Genomic DNA, 25,522 nt, shown 5'->3' with positions numbered 1-25,522 from the left:
AGGCCTGTGTGCTAGCTGCAAGAGAGGTTTTGAATGTGGGTGTCTGGCATTTTCAGGTCCAGCTGGGCTGGAGAAACAGTCTTTGCCTTCATGAAGACTTACAGCTCAGGGAATCCTCCAAACACAGGCAGGTTCTGATGCTCAGTGGCTAAAGCAAATGGCAAGTATCACTTGTATGTAATAGAAAACCCAGTCATTTCCTCACATAATAAGCAGCTAGGAGGGAGGTAGTTCAAGGCTTGGGGCAGTGACTCAATGTCATTACTATCACTCTGTCTGTGCCCCGTGTTGACTTATTGCCTTATGGGTTGAGGTGGACCCAGCCAGCACATCTAGGTTCAAAACAGGAAGAAAGGGGCAAAACTGCACCGTGTCTTTTCCCCCCTTTAATCAGGAAACCAAAAGCCTTTCCAGAAACCCTGCAACATCTACTCTGTCTCATTGACCAGAATTGTGTCATGAAGCCAACCCTGGAAACAAGGGAAGATTTAGCTGCCTCCTCTCCCAAAGTGAGATTTTGTAATAACAAAAAAGGAACAGATGGAGACAGAACGATGAACACTGTTTCCTCTGATGAGCACTGATCCTGAAAGGGTGAGCAGCATCACCCATCTTCTCCCCACGTTTCTCTAATCTCACGTGGTCTTGAAGCCAACCTTGCAAGGACAGGACCCTTCAGTCCCCAGCACAAGCAGGGATGTGGTTTGTTGTCAGGAGTGATGCTCACTGGCTGCAGACAGTTGCGCTGGAGAGCCGCTAGCCCCATTCTCCTCAGCCTCTGTGATGTCACACTGGGACTCCTTTCCTTCCACACTGGGCTGTGGCTTCCAAGGCTGCTGTGGCCATGGAGCTCCCAGAGCCAGCAGCGGGAAGGGAGCCTGCTGACTCTCACCTCCCCTGGGGGCACAGGAGGTCCAGCCATGCCGCTCTTGAAGGATGACATGCCGCTCATGAAGGAGCCCCACCCCTCACCTCAGGCCCCGCTCCCCTGGGTCCTCCCAAGCTTATTCGCCGCCTTCAACGTGGTGCTGCTGGTCATTTTCAGTGGCCTCTTCTTCGCATTTCCGTAAGTCTCCCACACAAGCTATCTGGTTTCTTACAGATCAACAGAAAGGAAAGCAGATAATGATAGTACGGAGGCCGGGGGAGTGCAGAAGAGGGGTCAGGAAGGCAGGATGTTCTAGGCAAAGGGAACTGAATGCTATTAGAGGTATAGAGGGCTTGGTGCATTTGGGAGCTGCAGGTGGTTGGTAATACAGGGTGACTGGTGGAGTCTCTATGGATCTGTCACAAGCCTGGATATTTAGAGCAGGGTTCATGGTCTGTGGGTTCTGACTAGGTGAACTGGAGCTTCAGGGCTGAGTCCTGCTCTTGTTTCAGCTGCAGGTGGCTGGCCCAGAATGGGCAATGGGCCTTTCCCATCATCGCAGGCCTCCTCTTTATCCTCACCTTCTTCAGTCTCATTTCACTCAACTTCTCAGACCCGGGCATCTTGCATCAAGGTGAGACATTGGCTCCCTGGGGCGCCTGCCTGCAGGGGTGATCCTTAAAGTGCTCCTCCCATCTCCCCCCACCACCACTGGGGCCGTAGGGCTCCTTCACCCCACGTCCTCATTTGCTCAGGCCCCGCATCTGCCACTTCATTTCTTGAGCCATGGAGGTGTGAAAAACACAGAATCTTGGAGGTTTTCCAGTTTCCTTGGAGGGTAGGGCCAGGGCAGAAGTTTCTTGGGAGAGAAGCCAGCTGTTCACAACCACTGATTTTTCTCTTCCTCCTCCCTACCACACAAATTCTGTAAAGCGTCGGTGATAGTACCGAAGGCCTGAGTTCACGAAGAACTCCTTGGGCTGGAAACCCACTTTCCCTGTGACTACCAGCCTCTCTAAGCTTGGCCAGCTTGCTCAGTGGGGACTAAGGATTCCCCTGCCACCTGGTCCCCACGCTTCCTGAGCCCAGGGATGTCGTGGGGCTGCCCGCCTCCACCCTTCTGCTGCAGCAGACTGATGGAAGGGCCTCGGGCTGCTGCTCAATCCTCTTCCCATGCCAGGATCCAATGAACAGGGGCCCCTGATGGTACATGTGGTATGGGTGAACCACAGGGCCTTCCGCCTGCAGTGGTGCCAAAAGTGCTGCTTCCACCGCCCGCCCCGGACCTACCACTGTCCCTGGTGCAACATCTGTGTGGAGGTAAGTGCCCCTCTCTCCTGCCCACCTACTCTCCCGGCACCTGTCTGGGACCAGGAAGCCTACTCACATGGGGGCCAGTGGTGGGCGTGAAATGACTTCTGGGACTGCTAAAGACCAAAGGTGGCAGTAATTCCCAGCCACTCTTGATCACTCAGGCAGGTCACTGCCTCTGTGCCTGCACCTTTTCTGGGAGACTGGCCCCTTTCTGCACTGGTGCTAACATTGTAGAGGGGCATCCACATCTATGCTGGGCCTGGTCAGACACTGCTGTTCTTCCCAGGCTCAATGACACTGGATGTCCAAATGCCCTTGGCAGGCTGCAGGACCAGCCAGGGGAACATCCTGCCTCTTCTGAATGTCTAGGCCAGAGGGTCTCCTGGTCTCCTGGGTTCTGAGTGCACAGTCTGCAACAGTTCAGCAATGTGCTGTCTTAACTGGTCCTTACAACCCTGGGAGACTGGCTGGGCAAGCGTGTTGTTATTAGGCCCACCCAGTGGATGAGAAAACAGATGCCCAGAGATATTCTATGTCCTGTCTGAAGTTACACCAGGATTTGTCCCAGAGAAGACCAGGCAGGTCCTGTCTCCAAAGCCTCTTGACAAGACGTGCAGCTCTGTGAGCCCTGCGGTGCTCTAACGGGGGAATGCCAGCAGGGTTAAGGACTTTGAGACTTAGATTTTCCCTAGGAATGGGAGCCACTTCATGAGGTCAAGGGCGGGTGGTTTAGAGGGAGCGCATAAGATTTGGGGGCGATGGAGCCTGGATCAGAGATTGGGTCAAGGCCTGAGCCTTCTCCCTCTTGCCTAGGACTTTGACCACCACTGCAAGTGGGTCAATAACTGCATCGGTCACCGCAACTTCCGCTTCTTCATGCTGCTTGTCCTGTCCTTATGCCTCTACTCGGGTGCCATGCTGGTCACCTGCCTGATCTTCCTGGTGCGTACGACCCACCTATCCTTCTCCATGGACAAGGCCATCGCGTATCCGCTGGGCTGTGGGGACCCACGACCAAACAGTGAGGGTGGCGAGGAGCTGTCAACAGAGGGGCGGGGTCACGGGGCGGGTAGAGCTAATGGTGAGCAGGGTTAGACGGTGAAGCCGCCTGACAGGACTGATTTGAGACGAGGTGAGGACAGGTAGGGTCAGAGAGATGGGTGGGGATAGGAGGAACTGTGAAGGGGTGAGCTGGCAGAGTCAAGGATGGAGAATGCTAGAGGTGGCACGGGCCCTAGGCAGCAGGGTGGGCAGGGAGCTGGTGGGCGGGGCTTCGTGTGGGCGGGGCTTCGTGTGGGCGGGGTTATGCGAGGGCCGGGGCCCAGGAGGTCTGCCCCGAGGCGCTGCTCCTTAGCTGCTGTGCAGCATCTTGGTTGCTGTACCCGCCGCCGGCTTCCTGGTGCCCCTCTTCCTGTTGCTGCTGATCCAAGTCATGTCGGTGAGCGCGGCGGAGCGGTCCTACGAGGGCAAGGTACGTGGGGACGAGCGGGGCGCCATGATGGTATCGGGCTGTGGGTGGTCACCTTACCCCTCCGGGCTTCCGCACCTTCCGCTTTCTCCTTCGCCCTGGTCTTTGATGGCCTGAGCTCTCTCGAAGGTGCCTCTTGAGCCCTTCCAGACGCAGATTCAGCTCAGATCTCACCTCCTTCCGGAGCTCGGCAGTCACTCTTCTTGCGTCGAAGGTGCACTAGTGAGGGCTAGGCCCCGTGCGCATTATTTTGAGCCATGGGCGTGGAGGAGAGTGAGGCTGCATCCTGAGAGTGTGCTGACAAGGAAACGGAAATCAGAGTAACTCATCAGACACCAGCGAACGCGCTGAGAGAGGCGCCTCCCGACATTGTGTAGCACAAACTCAGAGCACTGAGAGTTCAGTGAGGACCGCGGTGTTGAGTCGGACGTGCCACTTAGCGGGTTTGGACGGCAGAAGGCGAGGCATTGCTGTGAGGGGCAAAGAGTGCAAAAAAAGCACGGAAGCCTAAAAGTCTGTGGAATGTTGGTAGGAGGGTGAGGGAACACTGCTAATCGCAGCAGGTGTGGCATGCGCAATCAAGTGATCTGCCTGGGATTGACCAGATTTAAAAGGCAAAGAAGTCAGTTGGATAATTTAATCTTGGTGCAGTGGAAACTTGGAAACCTTGATAGGACTTTTTTCTTTACACACAGTAAAATTCACCCTTTTTAGTGTACAGTTGTATGAGTTTTGACAAACATACAGTTCTGTAATCACTGCCATAACCAAGATTTAGAATAGCTCCATCCACCCTCCCCTCACTCCCCAAATTCCCTCATGGACTTTTGTAGTCCATTTCTCTCCCAACTTGCAGCCCCTGGCAAATACAGAATTGTTTTCTAGCCCAACAGTTTCTCCTTTTTCAGAATTTCATATAAATATAATCATAGCCTTCTGAGTCTGGTTTCATTCACTGGATGTAATCCATTTGAGATTCATCCAGGTTGTTTCCTGTATCAGGAGTTTCCCTCTCTTTACTTCGGTAGTATCTCATCATACAGGTGTGTCACAGCTTCTTTACTCTTTTTTGCCAGTTGAAGGATATCTGCCTTGTTTTTGGATTTTGGTGATTATAAATGAGGCAGGACAGGAGAATGTTGGATCCCACCAAAAAAAGATAACCCATGTCCAAGGGCAAGGGAGAAGCCCCAGCAAGATGGTAGGAGGGGCAAAATCACTTTTAGAATCAAACCCAATACTAGCCAGAGAAACTTGGAGGGCTCAAACAAACCTTGTGTGAACCAGGACCCAGAGACCTCACAGAGGCTGAGCCAGAACTGTGTTTGAGTGTCTCCTGCCGAGGTATGGGTCAGCAGTGGCCTGCCGCAAGGGCAGGGGCTCTGGGTGCAGTAGACCTGGGTATGGCATAAACCCTCTTGGAGGAGGTTTCCATTAACCCCAGCATAGAGTCGCCAGAACTTACACAGGACTGGGGAAACAGACTCTTGGAGGACACAGACAAAACCTTGTGCAGACCAGGACCCAGGAGAAAGGAGCAGTGACCCCACAAGAGACTGACCCAGACTTGCCTGTGAGTGTCCAGGAGCCTCTGGCAGAGGCGTGGGTCAATGGTGGCCTGCTGCAGGGTTGGGGGCACTCAGTGCCACAGTGCATGCATGGGACCTTTTAAAGGAGGTTGCCATTATCCTCATTCAGTTCATTTCAGTTCAGTTGCCCAGTCATGTCTGACTCTTTATGACCCCATGGACTGCAGCACGCCAGGCATCTCTGTCCATCACCAACTCCTGGAGTTTACTCAAACTCATGTCCATTGAGTCAGTGATGCCATCCAACCATCTCACCCTCTGTTGTACCCTTCTCCTCCTACCTTCAGTCTTTCCCAGCATCAGGGTCTTTTCCAGTGAGTCAGTTCTTTGCATCGGGTGGCCAAAGTACTGGAGTTTTAGCTTCAGCATCAGTCTTTCCAATGAATATTCAGGACTGATTTCCTTTAGGATGGACTGGTTGGATCTCTCTGCAGTCCAACGGACTCTCAAGAGTCTTCTCCAACACCACAGTTAAAAAGCATCACTTCTTCGGCACTCAGCTTTCTTTATAGTCCAGCTCTCATCCATACATGACTGCTGGAAAACCCATAGCTTTGACTAGATGGAACTTTGTTGGCAAAATAATGTCTCTGCTTTTTAATATGCTACCTAGGTTGGTCATAACTTTTCTTCCAAGGAGCAAGCATCTTTTAATTTCATGGCTGCAGTCACCATCTGCAGTGATTTCTGAGCCCCCCCAAATAAAGTATGTCACTGTTTGCACTGTTTCCCCACCTATTTTTCATGAAGTATGGGACCAGATGCCATGATCTTAGTTTTCTGAATGTTAAGTTTTAAGCCAACTTTTTCACTCTCCTCTTTCACTTTCATCAAGAGGCTCTTTAGTTCTTCTTCACTTTCTGCCATAAGGGTGGTGTCATCTGCATATCTGAGGTTATTGACAATCTTAAGTGATCTGTCTGGGACTGACCAGATTTAAAAGGCAAAGAAGTCAGGTGGATAATTTAATCTTGGTGCAGTGGAAACTTGGCAATCTTAATTCTAGCTTGTGCTTCATCCAGCTCAGCGTTTCTCATGATGTACTCTGCATATCAGTTAAATAAGCAGGGTGACAATATACAGCTCTATACAGTCAGCAAAAACAAGACCGGGAGCTGACTGTGGCTCAGATCATGAACTCCTTATTGCCAAATTCAGACTTAAATTGAAGAAACCACTAGACCGTTCAGGTATGACCTAAATAAATTCCCTTACAAATAGACAGTGGAAGTGACAAATAGATTCAAGGGATTAGATCTGATAGACAGAGTGCCTGAAGAACAATGGATGGAGGTTCGTGACATTGTACCGGAGGCAGGGATCAAGACCATCCTCAAGAAAAAGAAATGCAAAAAGGCAAAATGATTGTCTGAGAAGGCTTTACAAATAGCTGAGAAAAGAAGAGAAGGAAAAGGCAAAGGAGAAAAGGAAAGATATACCTTTTTGAATGCAGAGTTCCAAAGAATAGCAAGGAGAGATAAGGAAGCCTTCCTCAGTGACCAATGCAAAGAAATAGAGGAAGACAATAGAATGGGAGAGACTAGAGATCTCTTCAAGAAAATTAGAGATCTTTTCAAGAAAATCAGAGATACCAAGGGAACATTTCATGCAAAGATAGGCACAATAAAAGACAGAAATGGTATGGACCTAACAGAAGCAGAAGATATTAAGAAGAGGTGGCAAGAATACACAGAAGAACTGTACAAAAAAGATCTTCATTACTCAGATAACCATGGTGGTGTGATCACTCACCTAGAGCCAGACATCTTGGAATGCAAAGTCAAGTAGGCCTAAGGAAGCATCACTACAAACAAAGCTAGTGGAGGTGATAGAATTCCAGTTGAACTATTTCAAATCCTGAAAGATGATGCTGTGAAAGTGCTGCACTCAATATGCCAGCAAATTTGGAAAACTCAGTAGTGGCCACAGGAGTAGAAAAGGTCAGTTTTCATTCCAATCCCAAAGAAAGGCAATGCCAAAGAATGTTCAAACTACCACACAGTTGCACTCATCTCACATGCTAGCAAAGTAATGCTCAAAATTCTCCAAACCAGGCTTCAACAGTACATGAACCATGAACTTCCAAATGATCAAGCTGGATTTAGAAAAGGCAGAGGAACCAGAGATCAAATTGCCAACATCTGTTGGATCATTGAAAAAGCGTAAGAGTTCCAGAAAAACATCTACTTTATTGACTATGCCAAGGCCTTTGACTGTGTGGATCACAACAAACTATGGAAAATTCTTAAAGAGATGGGAATACCAGACCACCTTACCTGCCTCCTGAGAAATCTGTATGCAGGTCAAGAAGCAACAGTTAGAACTGGATGTGGAACAACAGACTGGTTCCAAATAGGAAAAGGAGTATGTCAAGGCGGTATACTGTCACCCTGCTTATTTTAACTTGTATGCAGAGTACATCATGAGAAACACTGGGCTGGATGAAGCACAAGCTGGAATTAAGATTGCTGGGAGAAATATCAATAAACTCAGATATGCAGATGACACCACCTTTACAGCAGAAAGCGAAGAAGAACCAAGGAGCCTCTTGATGAAAGTGAACGAGGAGAGTGAAAAAGTTGGCTTAAAACTCAACATTCAGAAAACTAAGATCAAGGCATCCAGTCCCATCACTTCATGGCAAATAGATGGGAAATAATGGAAACAGTGAGAGCCTTTATTTTCTTTGGCTCCAAAATCACTGCAGATGATGACTGCAGCTATGAAATTTAGACACTTGCTCCTTGGAAGAAAATCTATGACCAACCTAGACAGTATATTAAAAAGCAGAGACATTACCTTGCCAACAAAAGTCCGTCTAGTCAAAGCTATGGTTTTTCCAGCAGTCATGTATGGATGTGAGAGTTGGACTATAAAGGAAGCTGAGTGCCAAAGAAGTGATGCTTTTGAACTGTGGTGTTGGAGAAGACTCTTGAGAGTCCGTTGGACTGCAGAGAGATCCAACGAGTCCATCCTAAAGGAAATCAGTCCTGAATATTCATTGGAAAGACTGATGCTGAAGCTGAAACTCCAGTACTTTGGCCACCTGATGCAAAGAACTGACTCATTGGAAAAGATCCTGATGCTGGGAAAGATTGAAGGCAGGAGGAGAAGGGGACCACAGAGGGTGAGATGGTTGGATGGCATCACTGACTCAATGGACATGAGTTTGAGTAAACTCCAGGAGTTGATAAAGGACAGGGAGGCCTGGTGTGCTGCAGTCCATGGGGTCACAAAGAGTCGGACACGATTGAGCGACTGAAGTGAACTGAAATGAAGCCATTATAAATGTTGGTGGACAGGCATGTGAATACAAGTTTTCATTTTGGGGGGGGAGGGATATGTACTTAAGAGTGGTGTTGCTGTGTATATAGTAACTGTATGTTTACCTTTATAAGAAACTGCCACACTGTGTTCCCACATGGCTGTGCCACTGCAGTTTCCACGAGCAGTGTATAGGGATTCCAGTTGCTCTGCATCGCTAACACTTGGCATTTTCATTTTTCGAAAAATTGAGCCGATCTAAGAAATGCACAGTGATGTCTCATTGTGGTCTTAATTTGCATTCTCCTAATGACTGATGATTTTGAGCATCTTTTCATGTTCTTGTTTGTCATCAGTTCATCTTTTTAAGAAAGTATTCATTTATGTAACTGCACCGGGTTTTAATTGCAGTTTGTGAGACGTTTGATCTTCCTTTTGGCTTGTGGGATCTTTTAGTTGCATGGCATTCAAACTCTTGGTTGTGGCGTGTGGGATCCAGTTCCCTGACCAGGGATGAGTCTGTGTAATGTTGGTAGGGCCCTCTGCATTGGGAGTGCAGAGTCTTAGCACTGGACCACCAAGGAAGTCCTGCCATCATTTTATCTTTGATTAGAAGTCTTTTCCAGTCATTTGACCATTAAAAGTTGGTTTGCCTTCTTAACATTGAGTGTTAAGATTTCTATGGGTCAGGTGGTAAAGGATCTGCCTGCAATGTGGGAAACCTAGGTTCAATCCCTGGGTTGGGAAGATTCCTTGGAGAATGGAATGGTTACCTACTCCAATATTCCATGGACTGTATAGTCCATGGGGTCGCAAAGAGCTGGACTTGACTGAGTGACTTTCACTTCACGATTTCTATATTCAAGATTCAGATATGTGTTTTGCAAATATTTTCTCCATATCTGTGGCTTGTCATCTCATTTTCTCAACAGTATCTTCCAAAGATCGGAAGTTTTAAGTTTTGATGAATTACGTTACCAGTTTTTTCTTTTATGGATTGTGCTTTTGGTATGTAACTAAGAAATCTTTGCCTAACCCAAAGTCATAAAGATTTTCTCATATATTTTCTTCTAGATATTTTATTTTTAGGTTTTATATTTAGGACTATGATTCATTTGGGGTTAAATTGTGTATATGATATAAGGTATGGGTCAAGATTTATTTTTTTTGCTTATGGGTTATTTTGGCACCATTTTTGGAAAAGATTATCCTTCCATTGAGTTGCCTTTGAATATCTGTCAAAAAACAATGGACTGTACAGGTGAAGATGTATTTCTGGACCTTTTTTTTTTTTTAATCAATACCACCCTGTCTTGCTTAGCAGCTTTATGTTGTCTTGAAATCATGCAATGTGAGTTCTCCTACTTTATTATTTTACAAAGTTTTGTTGGTTATTCTATTTACCTTGACTTATCTTATCTAAATTTATATAAATTTTAGAATCAAGTTGTCGATTTCTATAAGAGTATTTGCTGAGATTTTCATTTGGATTTTGTTTAAACCTGTAGATCAGTTTTGAAAATTGACATTTTAATAATACTGAGTTTTTGAATCCATGAACATGGTATATCTCTCCATTTATTCAGAGTTTCTTTGTTTTATTTCATTAGTGTCAATTTTCAGCATATAGATCTTGACTCCATTGTGTTAGACCTTTTTCTAAATGTTTCATTTTTGTGTTAAAATTTTTAAAATTTCATTTTCACTTGTATTTTAAAATAATTAAGCTGTACTGGGTCTTAGTTGCAGCATATGGGATCCTTGGTATCGACATGCAAACTCTTAGTTTGGGCATGTGGGATCTAGTTCCCTGACAAGGAATTGAACCTGGGTCCCCTGCATTGGGAATGCAGAGTCTTAGCCACTAGCCCAAGGGAAATCCCTCCATTTGTTTATTACTATAAGAAAATACAATGGATTTTTGTGTATTAGTCTTGAGTCTGACAATTTTTCTAGACTTATTTATTAGTTCTAATAGCTTTTTTGTTGATTTTACATAGAAAATCACGTCATGATTCATTTCTTTCTTTCCACAATGTATGGCTTTATTTCTTTTTCTTTTCCTGCATTACCTTGGACTTTCAGTACTGTGTTTACTCAGAGTGGTAAAGTGAACATCCCTTACCATGGGATTCCTTCCACGTGGCAATACTTTTTTTATTAAAGCCTGTTTTAGGAAGCCTGTAGTTGGCTGCATCACTGAGGGGGAGTAGGTGGAGACACTGAGACAGCTGAAAGCACAGAGGCGACCTCTTTACCCACCATTTCCTATCCTTCCAGTCAAGACTTAATCACCCCACCCCACTCATTTTTGGTTCTCAGCTCCTGTGTGACTCCTCTGCACAGCCCTTACTCATCAGCCCCCTGTGGTCTTCATGTCTTCTCTCTCTAGCCTCAGTCCCTCATTTCAGCCTCTCCTGGGCAGCCTTCTCCCTTCCCACATCCTGTGGTTCTTACAGTGCAAGTCAGGCCATAGGCCTGCCCTCCCTGCACTACTCAGATGGGGCTGTCTCAATCCATATCTCCAGCCTTAAGAAACCTAAATGTGGTCTGCACCCTGATTCGCCAGACAGGGCTCTTTCTCATGTGCATGTGTGCTAAGCCACTTCAGTCATGTGCGACTCTGTGTGACACCATGGACTGTAGCCTGCCAGGCTCCTCTGTTCATGGGATTCTCCAGGCAAGAACACTGGAGTGGATTGCCATTTTCTCCTCCACGGGATCTTCCTGACCCAGGGATCGAACCTGAGTCTCTCACATCTCCTGCATTGGCAGGCAGGTTCTTTACCACTAGTGACACCTGAAGCCCTCTTTCCCAATACCAGAACCCATTTCAGGCATTCTTCACACACCTCAACTTCATTCCCTCTCTATCTCCAACTTCTGCTTGGCACTTGCCTATATCACAAGGGCTCTAGAGCCAGACTGCATAAATTCAAATCACAGTTCTACAACACACCAGCAAGGAGATCTTGGCTGCGTTACTTAGCCGTCTGGTGCCTCAATATCCCCATCTGTGAAAGGGAGCAGTCTGGATTATAAACCACCCTTCCAGATAGTGAAATTCAGTGAAGGCACAATTTTAGGGAAAAAAAAAAAAGCAAAAAATGAGACGTGGGAAAGTAGAGAAGTTGAAGGAGCAAGGATGGAACTGTCTTTGGAGCAGTTTAACAGCAAAAGGAAGATCCAAGTTATCTGGAAGGAGATAGCAGAAGGAAGTGTGTGGCCAGGGGAGACAGAAGGGGAGCAGACTGCAAAAGTGGCTACAGCTGATGGGGGAGGACCCCTGGGCCGGCAGGAGATGTGGGTGTGGTGCCAGAGCTACTCACCAGTGGGTTGTGGGACGTTTTACTTGATCCTCCGGCTCCTTTGTCCTTGGAGTCTGGCCGCAGCCCCAGGCTGGGCTGAGCTGACCAGCACTCAGAGGGCTGGTATGGGTGGCCTGCCCCGTCCTGCTGGATCTGAGCTCTTCTTTCTGTCCTCACCCACTCCAGTGCCGATACCTGCAGGGATACAACCCCTTCGACCATGGCTGTGCCAGCAACTGGTATTTAACAATTTGTGCACCGCTGGGACCCAAGTGAGTTGGCAAAGCAGAGGCCTGGTGGTGGCCCCTGGGGCTGGTGGGGTGGGGTGAAGCTGGATGGTTTCCCCTGGCCCCTGAGCATAGCTCCTGGCCCCTAATGCTCACTGTTCCTCATCTTTGGGAGTTTTCTCCAGGGCCTAGTGGGAGCCCCTGAAGCCTCCCCTTCCTTGCCTCTGTGGGTTCTGGCCCCAAGAAGAGGGGTTAGAAGGGGCACTGCAGGCTGGAGGAGACAGGTGCCAGCTCCCTGCAGGGCCAGGCCCAGGCTGTGTGCCCCCCAGACTGAGAGGGACCAGGCCAGGAGGCAATGACCACCTGCATCTGGCTTGTTGCTCCCCAGGTACATGGCCGAAGCTGTCTGGCTGCAGAGAGTGGTGGGGTCTGACTGGGTGCCCATACAGACCCCGCGCTTCCCAACGTGCCCCTCCGTACTCAGTCCCCCCACCTTCCCTGGGCCTGGGTCTGCCCCCCAGCCTCAACCTCTGGGTCTCTACAAACCAGGGAAGGGTCCCCCAGGGAGCGGTGAGGCTGCAGTCCTCCAGGAGGTGAGTGTGTGTGTGTGTGTGTGTGTGTGTGCATGTGTGTGTGTTGGGAGAGGGCGTCTGCAGATTGTGGGTGTGGGGAGAAGCCCCCCGGTGCTGGGCTGGCCCTGAAGCTGGAACACTCAGCTGGAGAGAGGGGGATTTTAGGCCTGAAGAGCGTTGGCAGTAGAGTCACAGACCTCCAGAATACCCCAGGGGTCCCTGGACTCACAAAGAAAAAGGCCATACTGCTCACTTGCTGGGTGGCCTTGGGCCAGTCACTTCTCCTTTCTGGGCCTCAGTTTCCTCAGCTCTTCAAGAGAATTGAGACTAGTCCAGTGGTTTACCATTGGCGGAGGTGGGGGTGGGGGATGGTGGGTGTGGGATTCCATTATTTAAAGGCATCTTCTACTGTGAAACCGGGTCTATGAATCATGTGGAAGTGGAGCATTAGGGAAGAAGTGGGGGTGGGTAACCCACAGCCCCCCAGGGACCCTGCTGGCCCCTCCTTTTGCTCTGCCTGTCAGTGGCCTGGGCAGTGTTTTGCTCCGCAGTGGGTGGTCTGTGGGGCGGGGCTCAAGGACAGCCCCCATCCGCCCCGCTCTGTGTTCAGCTCCACGCCAGCCCAGTGCTGCCCCGGCTGCGGGAGGCTCCCAGACAAGGCTCCATCTACTTCTTGCCTTTTCGCCCCGGGAGATGCCAGGAGTCCCTGCCCCCGAACCTCACCTCTTGAGCCTCTCGGGAAGACCCTGTGCCCTGCCGCCTGCCCTTGCCCACTCCCCTGGCGGGAGTACTGAGACCCCAAGCGCATTAAATACCCTTTGCCTATCGTTTACAACTGCCTGCTGCACTGTCTGTGCGAGGGAGTGTGAAGGGGCGGGCTCTGAAGGGCTGGGACAAAGCCCCACGGAGGGAAGAGCCGAGGTCCAGTACTGACCGGCTCTGCGACCTTGGGCAAGACGCTCAACATTGCTGTCATACTTCAAATGGGGCAACCATAGCAACTACGGAGAAGGCTGAAGATGAGGGGAGAGATGCAGGAGTGGCCGCCCAAGTCCCAGCCTCTGCCCTGTTGCACCCCTGTCTGACTGCAGGGGGCGCCCGTCGCCTGGGAATTCGCCAAGCTGGACCTGATTCAGCCGGCACGCTGGAGCCTACTGTGAGGGCTGGGCTGGCCCTCCGACTGGGAGTGGGCCCTCCCCCTGCCTCATCTTGGGAGGTAAAGGGGTGAGAGGGTTCTCTGTTACCCTCAGCATGGGCACTAACCACGCTGCTTCCTACCACCCGTGTATCCGGGGAGGGGGGTGTGGTGAAGATGCGAGGGAAGGGTTGGCTGAGCATCCCAGGGCCCGGTGAAGGTATGCGCCTGTGTGTGCGTGCCTGTTTGTGTGTTGGGGCCCAGCCTGGGGAGGTGGGTGACCTACGATACAGGACTTGGCTCCAGTTCTCTCTAAGCTGGGTCCCCTTTGAGGCTGCCCTTCCCTCTTCCTGCGCCCCAGGCCCAGCCTCACCCACCCCTCTGGCTCTAGCTCTTGGGCTCCTGGCCAGCCTCGTTCAACCCAGAGACTCCAGTTCTATCTCACCCCACTTGCCTTGGTCCCAGGGTCTCCCCTGTCCTAAGCCCTCTTGTTTTCTCAGCTTTCAGAATTAATCTTAGGTTCTGGGGAGGGATGCAAGGTACTCACCACCTTACAAAAAGGCAGCCCAGTTTTAACCTTGTAAAAGGCCTCAGCGGCCACATTAAAAATCCTCAGGGGACATGTTTACAAGTAAAGCTGAAGCAGCTGTCCCTGTCTGGGAAGCCCACAGCGCATGGTCGCATGTGTGGGGACGAGGACAGGACTCTTTGAGACCCGGACTCCAGGTGTGTATGTGACGCACAGATCTGTGTGAGGGGCCTGTTTGTGTGCGTTCTGAGAGCACAGCTCTGCCCAGGCTGTTGAGCAGTGAGGAGAGGCTCTCAGTCCTCCTCCCAAATGGGAGTCCTCAGGGTGGTCCAAGCCTCCATCAGAGAGGAAGAGGATTCAGGAACCTGGGCCAAGGCCTGGATGGGGGGTGTTCATGGAGCTGTCTCACCCCTTTCTCTGACTCCCTTACACTCTCTCCCTCCAGCCTTGGGCACCCTCAAAAATTCTTTCCTACCAGGCTGGGGGCTTCCATTGAACTGTGCCCACCTTTCCTTCCTGCCTTCTCCACATTTCTGCTGAGCCTGCCCTTGACTCCCAGACACACCCCTCGCAGTCTTTGGCCAACTGATATGGGGAGGGGTGTTATCAGGTCTGAAAACAGGGCCAGCTCTCCACACACAACCCAGAAGCCCTGCAGTCCCTACCACCCCTTGGACAGGAACCAAGGAGTGACCCCCACCCTGTGGGGCTATCAGGTGCCCACATGTCTGGAGCCACTCTGTGGGGTCCCCAGGCCACTCCTGGAACAAAAGGAAGGAGGGGGAACCTGGAAGCAGACACCCCCTTTTCATCTTTACACCTTTCCTCCATGACTTTCTAGAAGGTCAGGGCATGTGGGGTGGGAAGAGCCCTGGGCCAGCAGTTGGGAGACCTGGGTGTCACTCAGCTCTGCTACCAACTAGTGTGCTATGGGAGTGAGCCTCTGTCGTCTGCTTGGCCTCGGGGCCCTCATCTGTAAACATGGAGGACCATCACGGCTAGCTCACAGTGGTCAGAGTCCTAACTCGTTAGAGCTGGAAGGGCTTTAGGGGTTACTTCATCCAACTGCCCCTGCACCCTCAGTTTCACACATTTTCACTAGAGAGAGAAGGGATGGGATGACTCAGTGTCCAAACGTGTTCTCCATTTCATGGGCTGCCCCTCCTGTTCCTGCTCCGGGCACCACTTTGGAGGAGGAGGGACTTGGGCAGCCCTGCAGAGACAGCAGGACATGTCAGCACAGGGCCTGGGGACCGGATAAGAAGGCAGGCTTAACTCTGACTTCAGTTCTGCTTGGAGTGATAATGACACCCTGCTGCCTTGCCTTCGCCCTGCCCTGCCCGCCCCACCCAAGGGGGCCCTGCCAGTGGCTGAGGGTGAGGCAGGGCAGGGAGAGACAGGGCAGAAGAGGTGGCCGAAGCCTGGAATTGGGGAGCCAGAGTCCTCATACCTCCCAGAGAGCGTGCCCCTTGCTGGCTGAGTCTCCTGGGCTCCTGGGCACCCAGGTGACACTCCAGCCATGCCCACATCCTCCTCCAGCTCCTGCACGCGGAGCGCAGTGGAGGGAAGGGGCTGGGCTGACGCTTTGCCAGACGTGTCCTGGAAAACAAGCCTTTGCTGAGCCTCACTGGGCCAGGACCTGGGCGAGCTGGTTCACATGATCTCCTTTAATCCTCACAACAACCCTCTGGAGTTGTTATTCTCACCATGAAGTTGAAGCAACCAGAACTGATTCAGCAAACAAATCACTTCCCCGAGGTCACACAGCTGCTAAGTGGCGGGGCCAAAGCTGCTTATTTAGTCTTTGTCATGACACTGTGCTTCCTAGGCAGTTATATTTTATTTCAGTTCAGAGTAGTGGCTAAGGCATGGGCTCTGAAGCTGGGCGGCCCACCGTATAATGGGATGAATTATTGCCGCTATTGTGCCTTTATGAGGATTCATTATGCAGTGCACGTGGAGAGCTTGAACCTGGCGCTGGTACGTGGGAGGTGCTTAATCAGGGTAGTGATCGTCCCCACAATAGGATCCAGGTGATGCCCGAGTTAGGACTTTATGATCTGCTGGGGCCTTGGGGATACCAACACTGGGGCTGCCGTTGGGTGTGGGTTTCCTGGTGGCCAGGCAGCAAAAGAGAAGGGTGTCGGGAGAGGAGGTTTGTGGTCTTGTGTTACAGAAAGTCAAGGCATGTTTCTATCCCCCAGCCAAAGGGGAATGGAGGTGTGGGCTGACATGTTCAAGGGAACAGCAAGATCACCCCCCACCCCCACTCCCCAACGGCTGTGCTCTCCCACAGGCTGAGGGGTTTCCTGTTAAGAAAGCACTTGTTGCATCTATTTCGAGGCCAGGGGGTGTCTTGGGTTGAAGGAAGTCAAGGCTGTAGTCCTCTGAACCCTATTCCCCTGGCCTCACTCAGAGCCGCTGCCTGCCGCTCCCGCTGGCTCTCCCTGTAGCCTCCTGGTCTGTCCGTCCGTGTCTGTCTTTGCCTCACCTCCTCTCACCTTTCCACTCTGTCCTGTCTCTCTGCCCTCTTCCTCCTTTCACTGTCTTCCGCGCACTCTCTACGATGACTCTGCCTGTCTCTCTCCACCCCTCACCACCTTTTTTGGACGACCGTTTCTGGGAACAGAAAGCAAACTGTCTGACGGCTTTCAAGTAATAATTTTCAAATGTGATTCTTGGAAGCCCTTGGGCCTGGGTATGGAAATCTCTAGAACTCTGGGCCAGGCCAGAGACAGGGCCTGCACAGGGCGCCTTTGTCTCTGACCGGGGCTTCCTCTTCCAAGCCAGGCACATGCTACCCCAGCTGCTGCTGCTGCTTCTGGGACTGTTTTGCTGCTGAAATTGGAGATTCCCATACTAGGAGGGATATCCCCACACTGAATATCCAGCTTATTTCTCAGTGAAAAGAAAACTAAGACACTGGCACTCAGAGAGGCTCAGCAGGGCTTGTCCTGGGATGATAGAACTAAGTAGAGGCCAGGCAAGACTGGGCCCCTGTCTCCTGCTTCCCACCACTCCCCGTGGATCAGAGGCCTGGACTGTAAACAGGAAGGGCACTGATCTTCTGGAGGTCTGGTATAATAACTTGGCTCCCACAGGCAAAATTCACAAAAGTGACGACAGTGATAACTATCAGTTTGATGCTAACCGTAGGCTTAGTGCTTGGCTTGTATTATCTCATTTAATCCTCAAAATGATTTGTGGGGAAGATGCTGCAGTTACTTCTATGGGTGTGACCCTGGACAGTCCTCGGGCCTCCCTCTCCCTATCTACAAGGATAGAGCTTTCTGGAGGATCCCTGGGGCTATTCCTGCACTGCCCTCCTGGGAGTCTATGACTTAGTGGCCAGGCACGAGTGTCGTGGGTCTGGGTACAAGCCCTGAGGCCGACTGGGCCCTAGGCAGGGCTTCTTCGATGACCCATTAGGGTCCTTTGCCTGAACCTCCTCTGTCCCCTAGTCGGGGGAAGGGGGGAGCATTAGGTCACCAAACAGGAGTACCGATCCCTGGGCAGGACCCTTGGCTATCTGGGCTGGAAAGTCTTCTGCCCAGTTGTCCCTAGGTATCTGTTCTGCAGCCCCTGCAGACACAGCATGGAAAGAACACTCTCCCGCCTGCTCATTGCCTGGCCAGGCAGTGGGATGCCAGGATGGGACGGCAGGAGAGCGTGGTTGGAAGGCAGGCCCTGTGCTGCCTGGTGATAAGGCCTCAGGAAAGCCGCTGGCCTCTCGTCACCGCTGTTATAGCATCTGCAGAAGCCCGGCTGCCTCCAGCTCTTGGAAGACGCTCTGAGCTTTCACTTCTTCACACCCACCACAGCCCCGCGGGTGTGGGGCTACAGTCAAGGGAGCCTTGTGAGGGCTAGGCCTGGGCTTGGGGAGCCCCGGCCCTCGGTCTCTACTTCCTCTGCTGGTTCTGCAGGCTCTGGGTTTGGATCATTTGGAAGTGGCCAGGACTGAGGATGGGCCACCTCTTTCAATCCCAGACAGACCCAGCCTGGGTCACGTTCCCTGGGTGACTTCTCAGCTCGCTGTCTTCCCCACCAAGTTTCTTCCCTAGGGAAGAACTGGCCAGATTTGGGTTTAGGGCAGGGATGCAGCCCTTTCTGCTCCTAGCTGGCACCCCCAACTGCCAGCCTTGCTGAGCCCCTGGCGAGGAAGCCTCTGGAAGGCCGAAAAGTCTGGTTGTTTGAACCCTCGGCAGGGACGTGGGCTGGCCCCGCCTTGGTCCAGGGACTCCATCTGCCTTGGATACAATCCAGACCAAAGAGTAAAGGAGGTTTGTTCCTGAAGCGGAGACCAGAAGTAGGCACACAGAGGGCTCTGAGCTTTGGAGCTGAAGCCTTTAAAGATTTGTTTTGTTTAAATATCCTGCTGCAGGAAAGAGAAGCCCCAGATCAAACATTCCTGAAACCTGAATTTCAGGCGGCTTTAAAGGAGCAGTTTGTTTGGGTTCCGTCCCACCCTGTTTGTGCTCAGTGGGGTCTCGGGCACTGGGCCCTGGGGTCTGGTGGAGGGTCCACGCCCTTCCAGGCTCACCGTCCAGTCTCACTGGGAGCTGCTCAGCACCAGCTCCAGCCAGAGGGCCTCTGGTCACAGCCAGGCCCCCAGGGTGCTCCCTGGGGATGGCACACACCCGTCTCAGGGAGAGAAGGCGCCGCCCGTCTGTCTTTAGCTGTCTTTCCCCTGCTGGCCACACACTCATTCTTGAGTTCTCTCTACCCTTGATCTGGGGGGGGTCAGACACTCCAGACTCTCCTCCTAGTCAGGGGTACTCTGCCCATGACTCTCTCCCACCTCCTGTCAGAGTATCTCCCAGGTCCTATGCCTGGGGTGTGCCCCACTGTGGAGAACTCACTCATTCCCTGGCCTCAGCAGTGCTGGGCCTGGCTGAGCCTCTGTCTCCTCAGGTCCTGCCCGTTTCCCAGACTCTGGCCTTAATATTATTTTAATGTTTTATTGAGGCATAATTGACAAGTAAAATTGTAAGGCTTTTAAAGTATACAACATGATGATTTGTTATCTGCATACATTATGAAAGGGTTCCCCTATCAAACTAGCCTTAATTTTATTTTCTTTTTAAAAAATTAATTTGGCTGTACTGGGTCTTAGTTGCAGCATGTGGGATCTTTAGTTGCGGCACGTGGGATCTGCTTCCCTGACAAGGGATCAAACCTGGGATTGATCTGCCCCCCTGCACTGGGAGCACAGATTCGTAGCCACTGGGCCACCAGGGAAGTCCCTAGCCCTAATTGTCTAGATTGAGTTATTCCCCTGAAGTCCCACCAGAGGCTCAAGGTCTTTCTGAGTCCCAGAACCAGGGGGAAAGGAGAGTAAAAGCAAAGGCAGACCCAGCTGTTGAGCGAGAGGAGCACCAGCTGGGGGTGCTGGGGGGTGGATCCAGGGGAGAGGGTGTCTGGAGGTCCCAGACCTGTTTCAAGACTAGTCCAAAGGGTGTCCCAAGGTCAGCCTTGACATTGAGAGGAGCAGGATTAGGGGGCTTCTCTGAGCAGCCTCGTTTGCCCTCCTTGCCCCTGGGGCCCCTTCTGTGGAGGCCATGGTAGGACTGAGTGGGTACGGGGAGGAAGGGCTCTGGGTGAAGGGGTATCCAGAGGAAGGGACCAATTGAAGGCCTATTCCTGTCATTCAGGAAGAAGTTAATAAAAAGGCTGAGGCTTGGACTGGGATAGTGGAGATAAAAATCCATCCATTCGTTCAATAAACACTGAATAATCACAGCATACCCAGGAGGCAACGAAATTAATTAAAAAAACATTTTTTTTCATGTATAATTTAAAATGATACTATTGTATATCATGCTATATTTAAATATCTTAAATTATGTTTATGTATTTTTAAAAGGAGCTTTCCTGGTGGCTCAGTGGTAAAGAACCTGCCTCCCAATGCCGGAAATGCAGGTTTAATCCCTGCATCAGGAAGATCCCCAGAGAAGAAAATGGCAACCCACTCCTGTATTCTTGCCTGGGAAATGCCATGGACAGAGGAACCTGGCCAGCTATAGTCCATGGTGTTGCAGAGTCGGACATGACTTAGCAACTGAGCACAGATGTATTTTTAAAAGACTGGAAGCAAATTCATCAGATGCTTGTGGTAAATGAGCAAGTGTTTCCTAACAAAGGGGATTCTGGCTGCCACTCTGGGTTTTGGCACGTCTGATTCCTAAGCCCAGCACTTCCTCTGCTGGGCTGTGTGACTGGGAAAAGCCCTTCCCGTCTCTGGGCCTGTTCCCTCATCTGTGCAACGAGAATGTGGAACCAGATATGTGGCTCTTTCCAGCTCTGACGTTACCTGAGAACACTGGGGACTAGGGGGCTATAGATGCTTTCATTGGCTTGGCCGGCTGCTCTGCTTTGACCTGGGAGCTGGGTGCATGCCCACTACAAACCCCTTTGCTGTAGGGCTCCCCGAATGGGAGGTGGTGGCCTCCACAGCCTGATGAGCTGTCAGCCTCTGATCTCAAATTAGAATCACGCCTCTTATCTCTTTATACCCGCTTTGAATCATGAAAGACCTCTTCCACCCTTCAGTTGCTGGGAAAGATTGAAGGCAGAAGGAGAAGGGGGCAACCAGAGGATCAGATGGTTGGATGGCATCATCGACTCAATGGATGTGAGTTTGAGCAAACTCTTAGGAGATAGTGAAGGACAGGGAAGCCCGGCAAGCTGTAGTCCATGGGGTCGCAACGAGTTGCACACAACTGAGCAACTGAACAACAAGAACCCTTGAGATGCAGCCTCATGACCTGGCTCAAAGTAGGCTCGGAAGGAAGTGAGGGAGCCAGCCAGGGTGGGAGGTGACATGTGTTGATTACATGTGTGCGCCCCTGCCGCTGTGTTCCTGACTCTGTGTGTGAGTTGTTCTGTAGGTGTTATTCTCTGAAGTGGCCTGGGTGGCAAGTTTATTGCCTATGCAGGAGGAGGTGAGGCTCAGAGAAGTAACACACCTGCTGGGTCACACAGCTGGTGAGTGTGGCTCCAAGACTGGAACCTGCTGCCTCAGCTTCAGAGCTGAGAGCAGTCGGAGCCCTGGGCTACACTTCCCAGGACAGAAGGGGTTATCTAGCTGCTGCTAGACGCCACACCTGCCCCTACTTCCAGACTTTTGTATGTGGTGGCAGGCGTTTAAATCCAGTTCTGGTTCTACCCATTGGAAACACATTCCTCTTCCCTAGAAGACAGAACTGCTCTCGCGCTTTGTTTTCAGGCTTCTGAATCCCTGGCTCCCTAGCAGTTGGCAGATCCTCTGTCATATTTCTGCGGAGGCCGGACGTCTGGTTCCCGTGGGAAGCAGCCTCTTGAACAGGAGAGAATTCAGGGTCCCTGGCCATCCTGCCAGCCCCTTCCTGTGGAGCCAGCTCCCGGGCACCCACTTCTTCCTTTCATAACATCCCTACTGGGTCCGCTGACTCTGTCCTTTTTGCTCCAGCCTGCTCCCCACGGGCTGCTGTGTGCCCCCTGCCCCACTCCCACATGTTGTCGTTCAGTCGCTCAGTCGTGTCCAACTCTTTGTGACCCTGTGGACTGCGGCAAGCCAGGCCTCCCTGTCCTTCACAATCTCACGGAGTTTGCTCAGATTCATGTCCATTGAGTCCTGGTTTTTTCTTCTTTTTAAGTTCTAAAATAGGAGGGCAGGGGAAATTATGTCCACTCTTCTATCTGGCCTCAAATTTTTAGGCAAACATTCAAGATAAAGAATAATTGTGTGTGTGGTTTTTTTTAATCAAATGCTTTTCTGTTTCAATTACTGGTGTTACAGTAATGTTTTTCTAGTGTTCACTGTACATGTTCAAGAATTCTGGAGTATTGTGGGTTAACTGGCCCTCCTTGGACTAGCCTGAGTACCTAAATACCATAAAAGCCCTATTTCTGCTGCTGAGTCGCTTCAGTCGTGTCCGACTCTGTGCCACCCCATAGACGGCAGCCCACCAGGCTCCCCCGTCCCTGGGATTCTCCAGGCAAGAACACTGGAGTGGGTTGCCATTTCCTTCTCCAATGCATGAAAGTGGAAAGTGAAAATGAAAGTGAAGTTGCTCTATCGTATCCGACTCAGCGACCCCATGGACTGTAGCCTATTTCACTGGGAGAATATCTCTTGACCACACTTAGATAAAGTTGGGGGCTGCCTGTAATTAACAAATTCAAACCTGCCACATCTTGGGTAGGATTCTTTTTTTTTTTAATTGGAGGCTAATTACTTTATAATATTGTGGTGGTTTTTGCCATACATTGACATGAATCAGCCATGGGTGTACAAGTGTCCCCCTGTCCCAAACCCCCCTCCCACCCCCCGCCCCATCCCATCCTTCTGGGTTGACCCAGTGCAACGGGTTTGAGAGCCCTGTTTCATGCATCACACTTGGACTGGTCCTCTATTTCACATATGGTAATATACTTGTTTCAATGCTATTCTCTCAAATCATCCCACCCTTGCCTTCTCCCACAGAGTCCAAAAGTCTGTTCTCTGTATCTGTGTCTCTTTTGATGTCTTGCATATAGAGTCGTTACCATCTTTCTATTGGGTAGGATTCTTAACTTTGCTCATTTGGCTTCTAGCTCATACCTCCAGCACCATCCCAGAGGTTAGATGAGGTCAGATATGGGAACGTAAGAGGTGCCAGTAAATATCCCACATTGCCTTCCCCTTTTTACTGTCTTGAGAGTTCACATCTCAGCCTCTCTGAACCCTCATTTCCACATCTGTGGAGTAACAGTCCTGGAGTTGTCCTGACTGCCTCACTGGGTGACGTACCAAGAAAAGCAGGTGAAAGTGCTTTCGAAACCGATGGCGCAGGGCATAGTCACAGGGCTGTTATATGCGGGCCCTGTGCACCACTTAATTGGCTTGTTTTTGAAGTCCCCACACTCTTGACTCCTCATTGGGACAGGTCACCGTGAGCTCATGGAGTCAGGCCCTGCCTGCCCACACAGCTCAAGAGACCTGAGCTTAATAAGGCCAGATCTGCCCTCGTCCTCTTGCCTGGTCTCTGCCATCCTGGCACTTGGTCCTCAGGCACCGATTGGCAGGAGGCACGCACTCTGACAGCGGCCTGCAGGTGGGACTGCCAGGATGGCTCCTTGTCCCCTGTGCCCCTCTGACTGCCCACCTGGGGCATGGAGGGCCCTGGTCCTGGTTCTCCAGGTGGCTGGGAACTTCCCCAGGCAGAAGTTTCCCCATGCCCACAGTTGCTGCACCCCGCCTTGGGTATGGACTCGGGGCTGCCGTGTGTTACCTTGGGGTCTCTTAAAGTATGCTGGAGCAGCCTACATGTGCCTTCCCCAGGGGACTTTGTATATTAATAAGCATTGTGCTCACTTCAGCAGCATTAGAAACTGGAACTATACAGGACTCGGTTTGGTGGTTAAGAATTCGCCTTGCAGTGCAGGAAACATGGGTTGGATCCTTGGTTCAGGAGGATCCTATGTGCTGAGGGGCAGCTAAGCCCATGAGCCCCAGCTACTGAACACCACATGCTTAGAGCCTGTGCGCTGCAGCAAGAGAAGCCGCTGCAATTAGAAGCCCGCACACCGCCACTAGAGCAAGCCTCTGTTAGAAAGCCGCCAACTGGCAGGAGGCAGAGCAGCCAAAACCCAGCCCAGTCAAAAATAACACATAAATAAAACCTTTAAAGGGACAGCGAATATTAGAAAAGAATACAGCTAGCTCAAAAGCTGACCAATAATTGAAGGATTGGAGATAGGAGTTTTTATAATGGATCGAAAGAACAAGAGAGGCTGCATTTATTAACATACTGCATGGGTTCTGTGTTCTTTAGCAAAGTGTAATTTTTACAAAGTGAGATGATTTAAAGTTGGTTTAGTGACAAGCACCAAGTAAAGAATAGAGCAGGTGATGGGCACGTATGGCAAAAGTTGTGGCTGGAAGTTGAATGACTGAAGTTTGGGAAACACTGTTTTCCCATTCAGTGCTCCCGGCAATCCTGTGAGTAGGTGTTATTGTCTTGTTTTCCTTAGGGCGGAAACAGTCAGAGAGGTGAGGCGAGTTGCCCGAGGTCACTCAGTGAGGGAGTGGAGGAGCTAAACAACGGCCTTGGCCGATCCTCAATGGGGAGGTGGGGCCTGGAGAGAGGGCTCCCCACCAGACCACTGAGGCAGGGGGCAGTGGAGCCCTGGGAAGGCGATTCAGAGCTCACCTCTCCTCTCCGATGGTGAACTGTGCCAGGAAGGGGCCTGTCCTCGGACCAGAGACGGTTGCTTCAGACTGGCTGACCTCACGCCTGTGGCGGGGCAGATAGTGAGACTGATTGGGGGTCAGGGAGAGGATATTGAGAAGGAGAGCTGAGCAGAGACAAAAGGCAGGCAGAGGCATGCCAGGCTGGGCCCCAGAGGGACCCAGCACATGGAGGAGGAGCTAAGTGACTCACCTCCTGAAGCTCTCTTAACCACTGCTCAGGCTGGAATTGCCCTCCAGGAGGCCCATAACGCACGACCCGGTGGTAGGGTTTAAGGCAGAGGAAAGGTGGAAACTCTGTAAGTGCATCCCCACCCACGCAGACACACAGAAACGGTCTCTGCAACAGCCGTCCCCCTTCTCTACTACACACACACACACACACACTCCATGAGTGAGACACAGACACACAGACCCTGTCCCTACCAGTCACCCCATCTTCTCCAACAAACACACCCCTGCCACAGTCACCCCTGTTCTCCAACACACACACACATCCACCATGAGTGAGGTCAGGGGCCCTTCCTGTTGGAACCTGATAGCAGGCCTTTTGTCCTGGTGACTTCTGTGAAACTCCTAAGGTGTATTTTCCCCTTTGGAATGATGATTGCTGATCTGTCTCTCTCTGCCTTTGTTCTGTTGTCCCCATAGAGTTTAATGGCTTAAAAGTCTCTGGCTGTGATTCTGAGAGATGCAAACAGTGGTTCAAATAGAACTAGCTCACCTTGTGAGCTCTATGCAAGGGGTGGATTTCTTGGGTGAAAAGGAAAGGTGGGGAGGTGAAAGGTGAATGAGGTGGTCTTGGCCTGAAGGGACTTTGAGACCCCAAGGGGGAAAAGAATGCAGATTGCTTGAACCTTAAATGACCAGCCAGCAGAAGATTCCAGTAAGACTTGTCAACTGAAGAAGAACACACAACCTAAAAGTTATGAGTTGTGTTTTATGCAGGGACCTTGCTGAAGGCTATAGCCCAGGACACAGCCTCTCAGATCACTCTGAGGAACTTCTCCAAAGAGGTAAAGAAGGTGCCAGGATATA

The 25,522-nt window shown here is 51.0% G+C and overlaps 1 protein-coding gene across 1 annotated transcript; it reads left to right on the top strand.

Moving 5' to 3' along the window:
- The first annotated feature begins 920 nt into the window (after positions 1-920).
- On the top strand, positions 921-13,340 carry ZDHHC19 (zinc finger DHHC-type palmitoyltransferase 19). Its single transcript, XM_052649662.1, has 8 exons — positions 921-1,066; positions 1,381-1,502; positions 2,049-2,188; positions 2,996-3,168; positions 3,548-3,653; positions 11,998-12,083; positions 12,427-12,631; positions 13,221-13,340. The coding sequence occupies exons 1-8, from the start codon at positions 921-923 to the stop codon at positions 13,338-13,340; spliced, it is 1,098 nt and encodes a 365-aa protein (XP_052505622.1).
- The last annotated feature ends 12,182 nt before the right edge of the window (positions 13,341-25,522 follow it).

This window comes from Budorcas taxicolor, chromosome 1, assembly GCF_023091745.1.
Source record: "Budorcas taxicolor isolate Tak-1 chromosome 1, Takin1.1, whole genome shotgun sequence".
NCBI classification, from domain to species: Eukaryota; Metazoa; Chordata; class Mammalia; order Artiodactyla; family Bovidae; genus Budorcas; species Budorcas taxicolor.
This window is presented reverse-complemented; position numbering and strand designations above follow the sequence as displayed.

Excerpts from the sequence above, each read along its gene's own strand:
- ZDHHC19 (XM_052649662.1), top strand. The coding sequence starts at position 921 with ATGCCGCTCTTGAAGGATGACATGCCGCTCATGAAGGAGCCCCACCCC. Across the intron at positions 1,503-2,048 it reads CCCGGGCATCTTGCATCAAG|GATCCAATGAACAGGGGCCC; the intron begins GTGAGACATTGG and ends TTCCCATGCCAG. Across the intron at positions 12,084-12,426 it reads TGTGCACCGCTGGGACCCAA|GTACATGGCCGAAGCTGTCT; the intron begins GTGAGTTGGCAA and ends GTTGCTCCCCAG.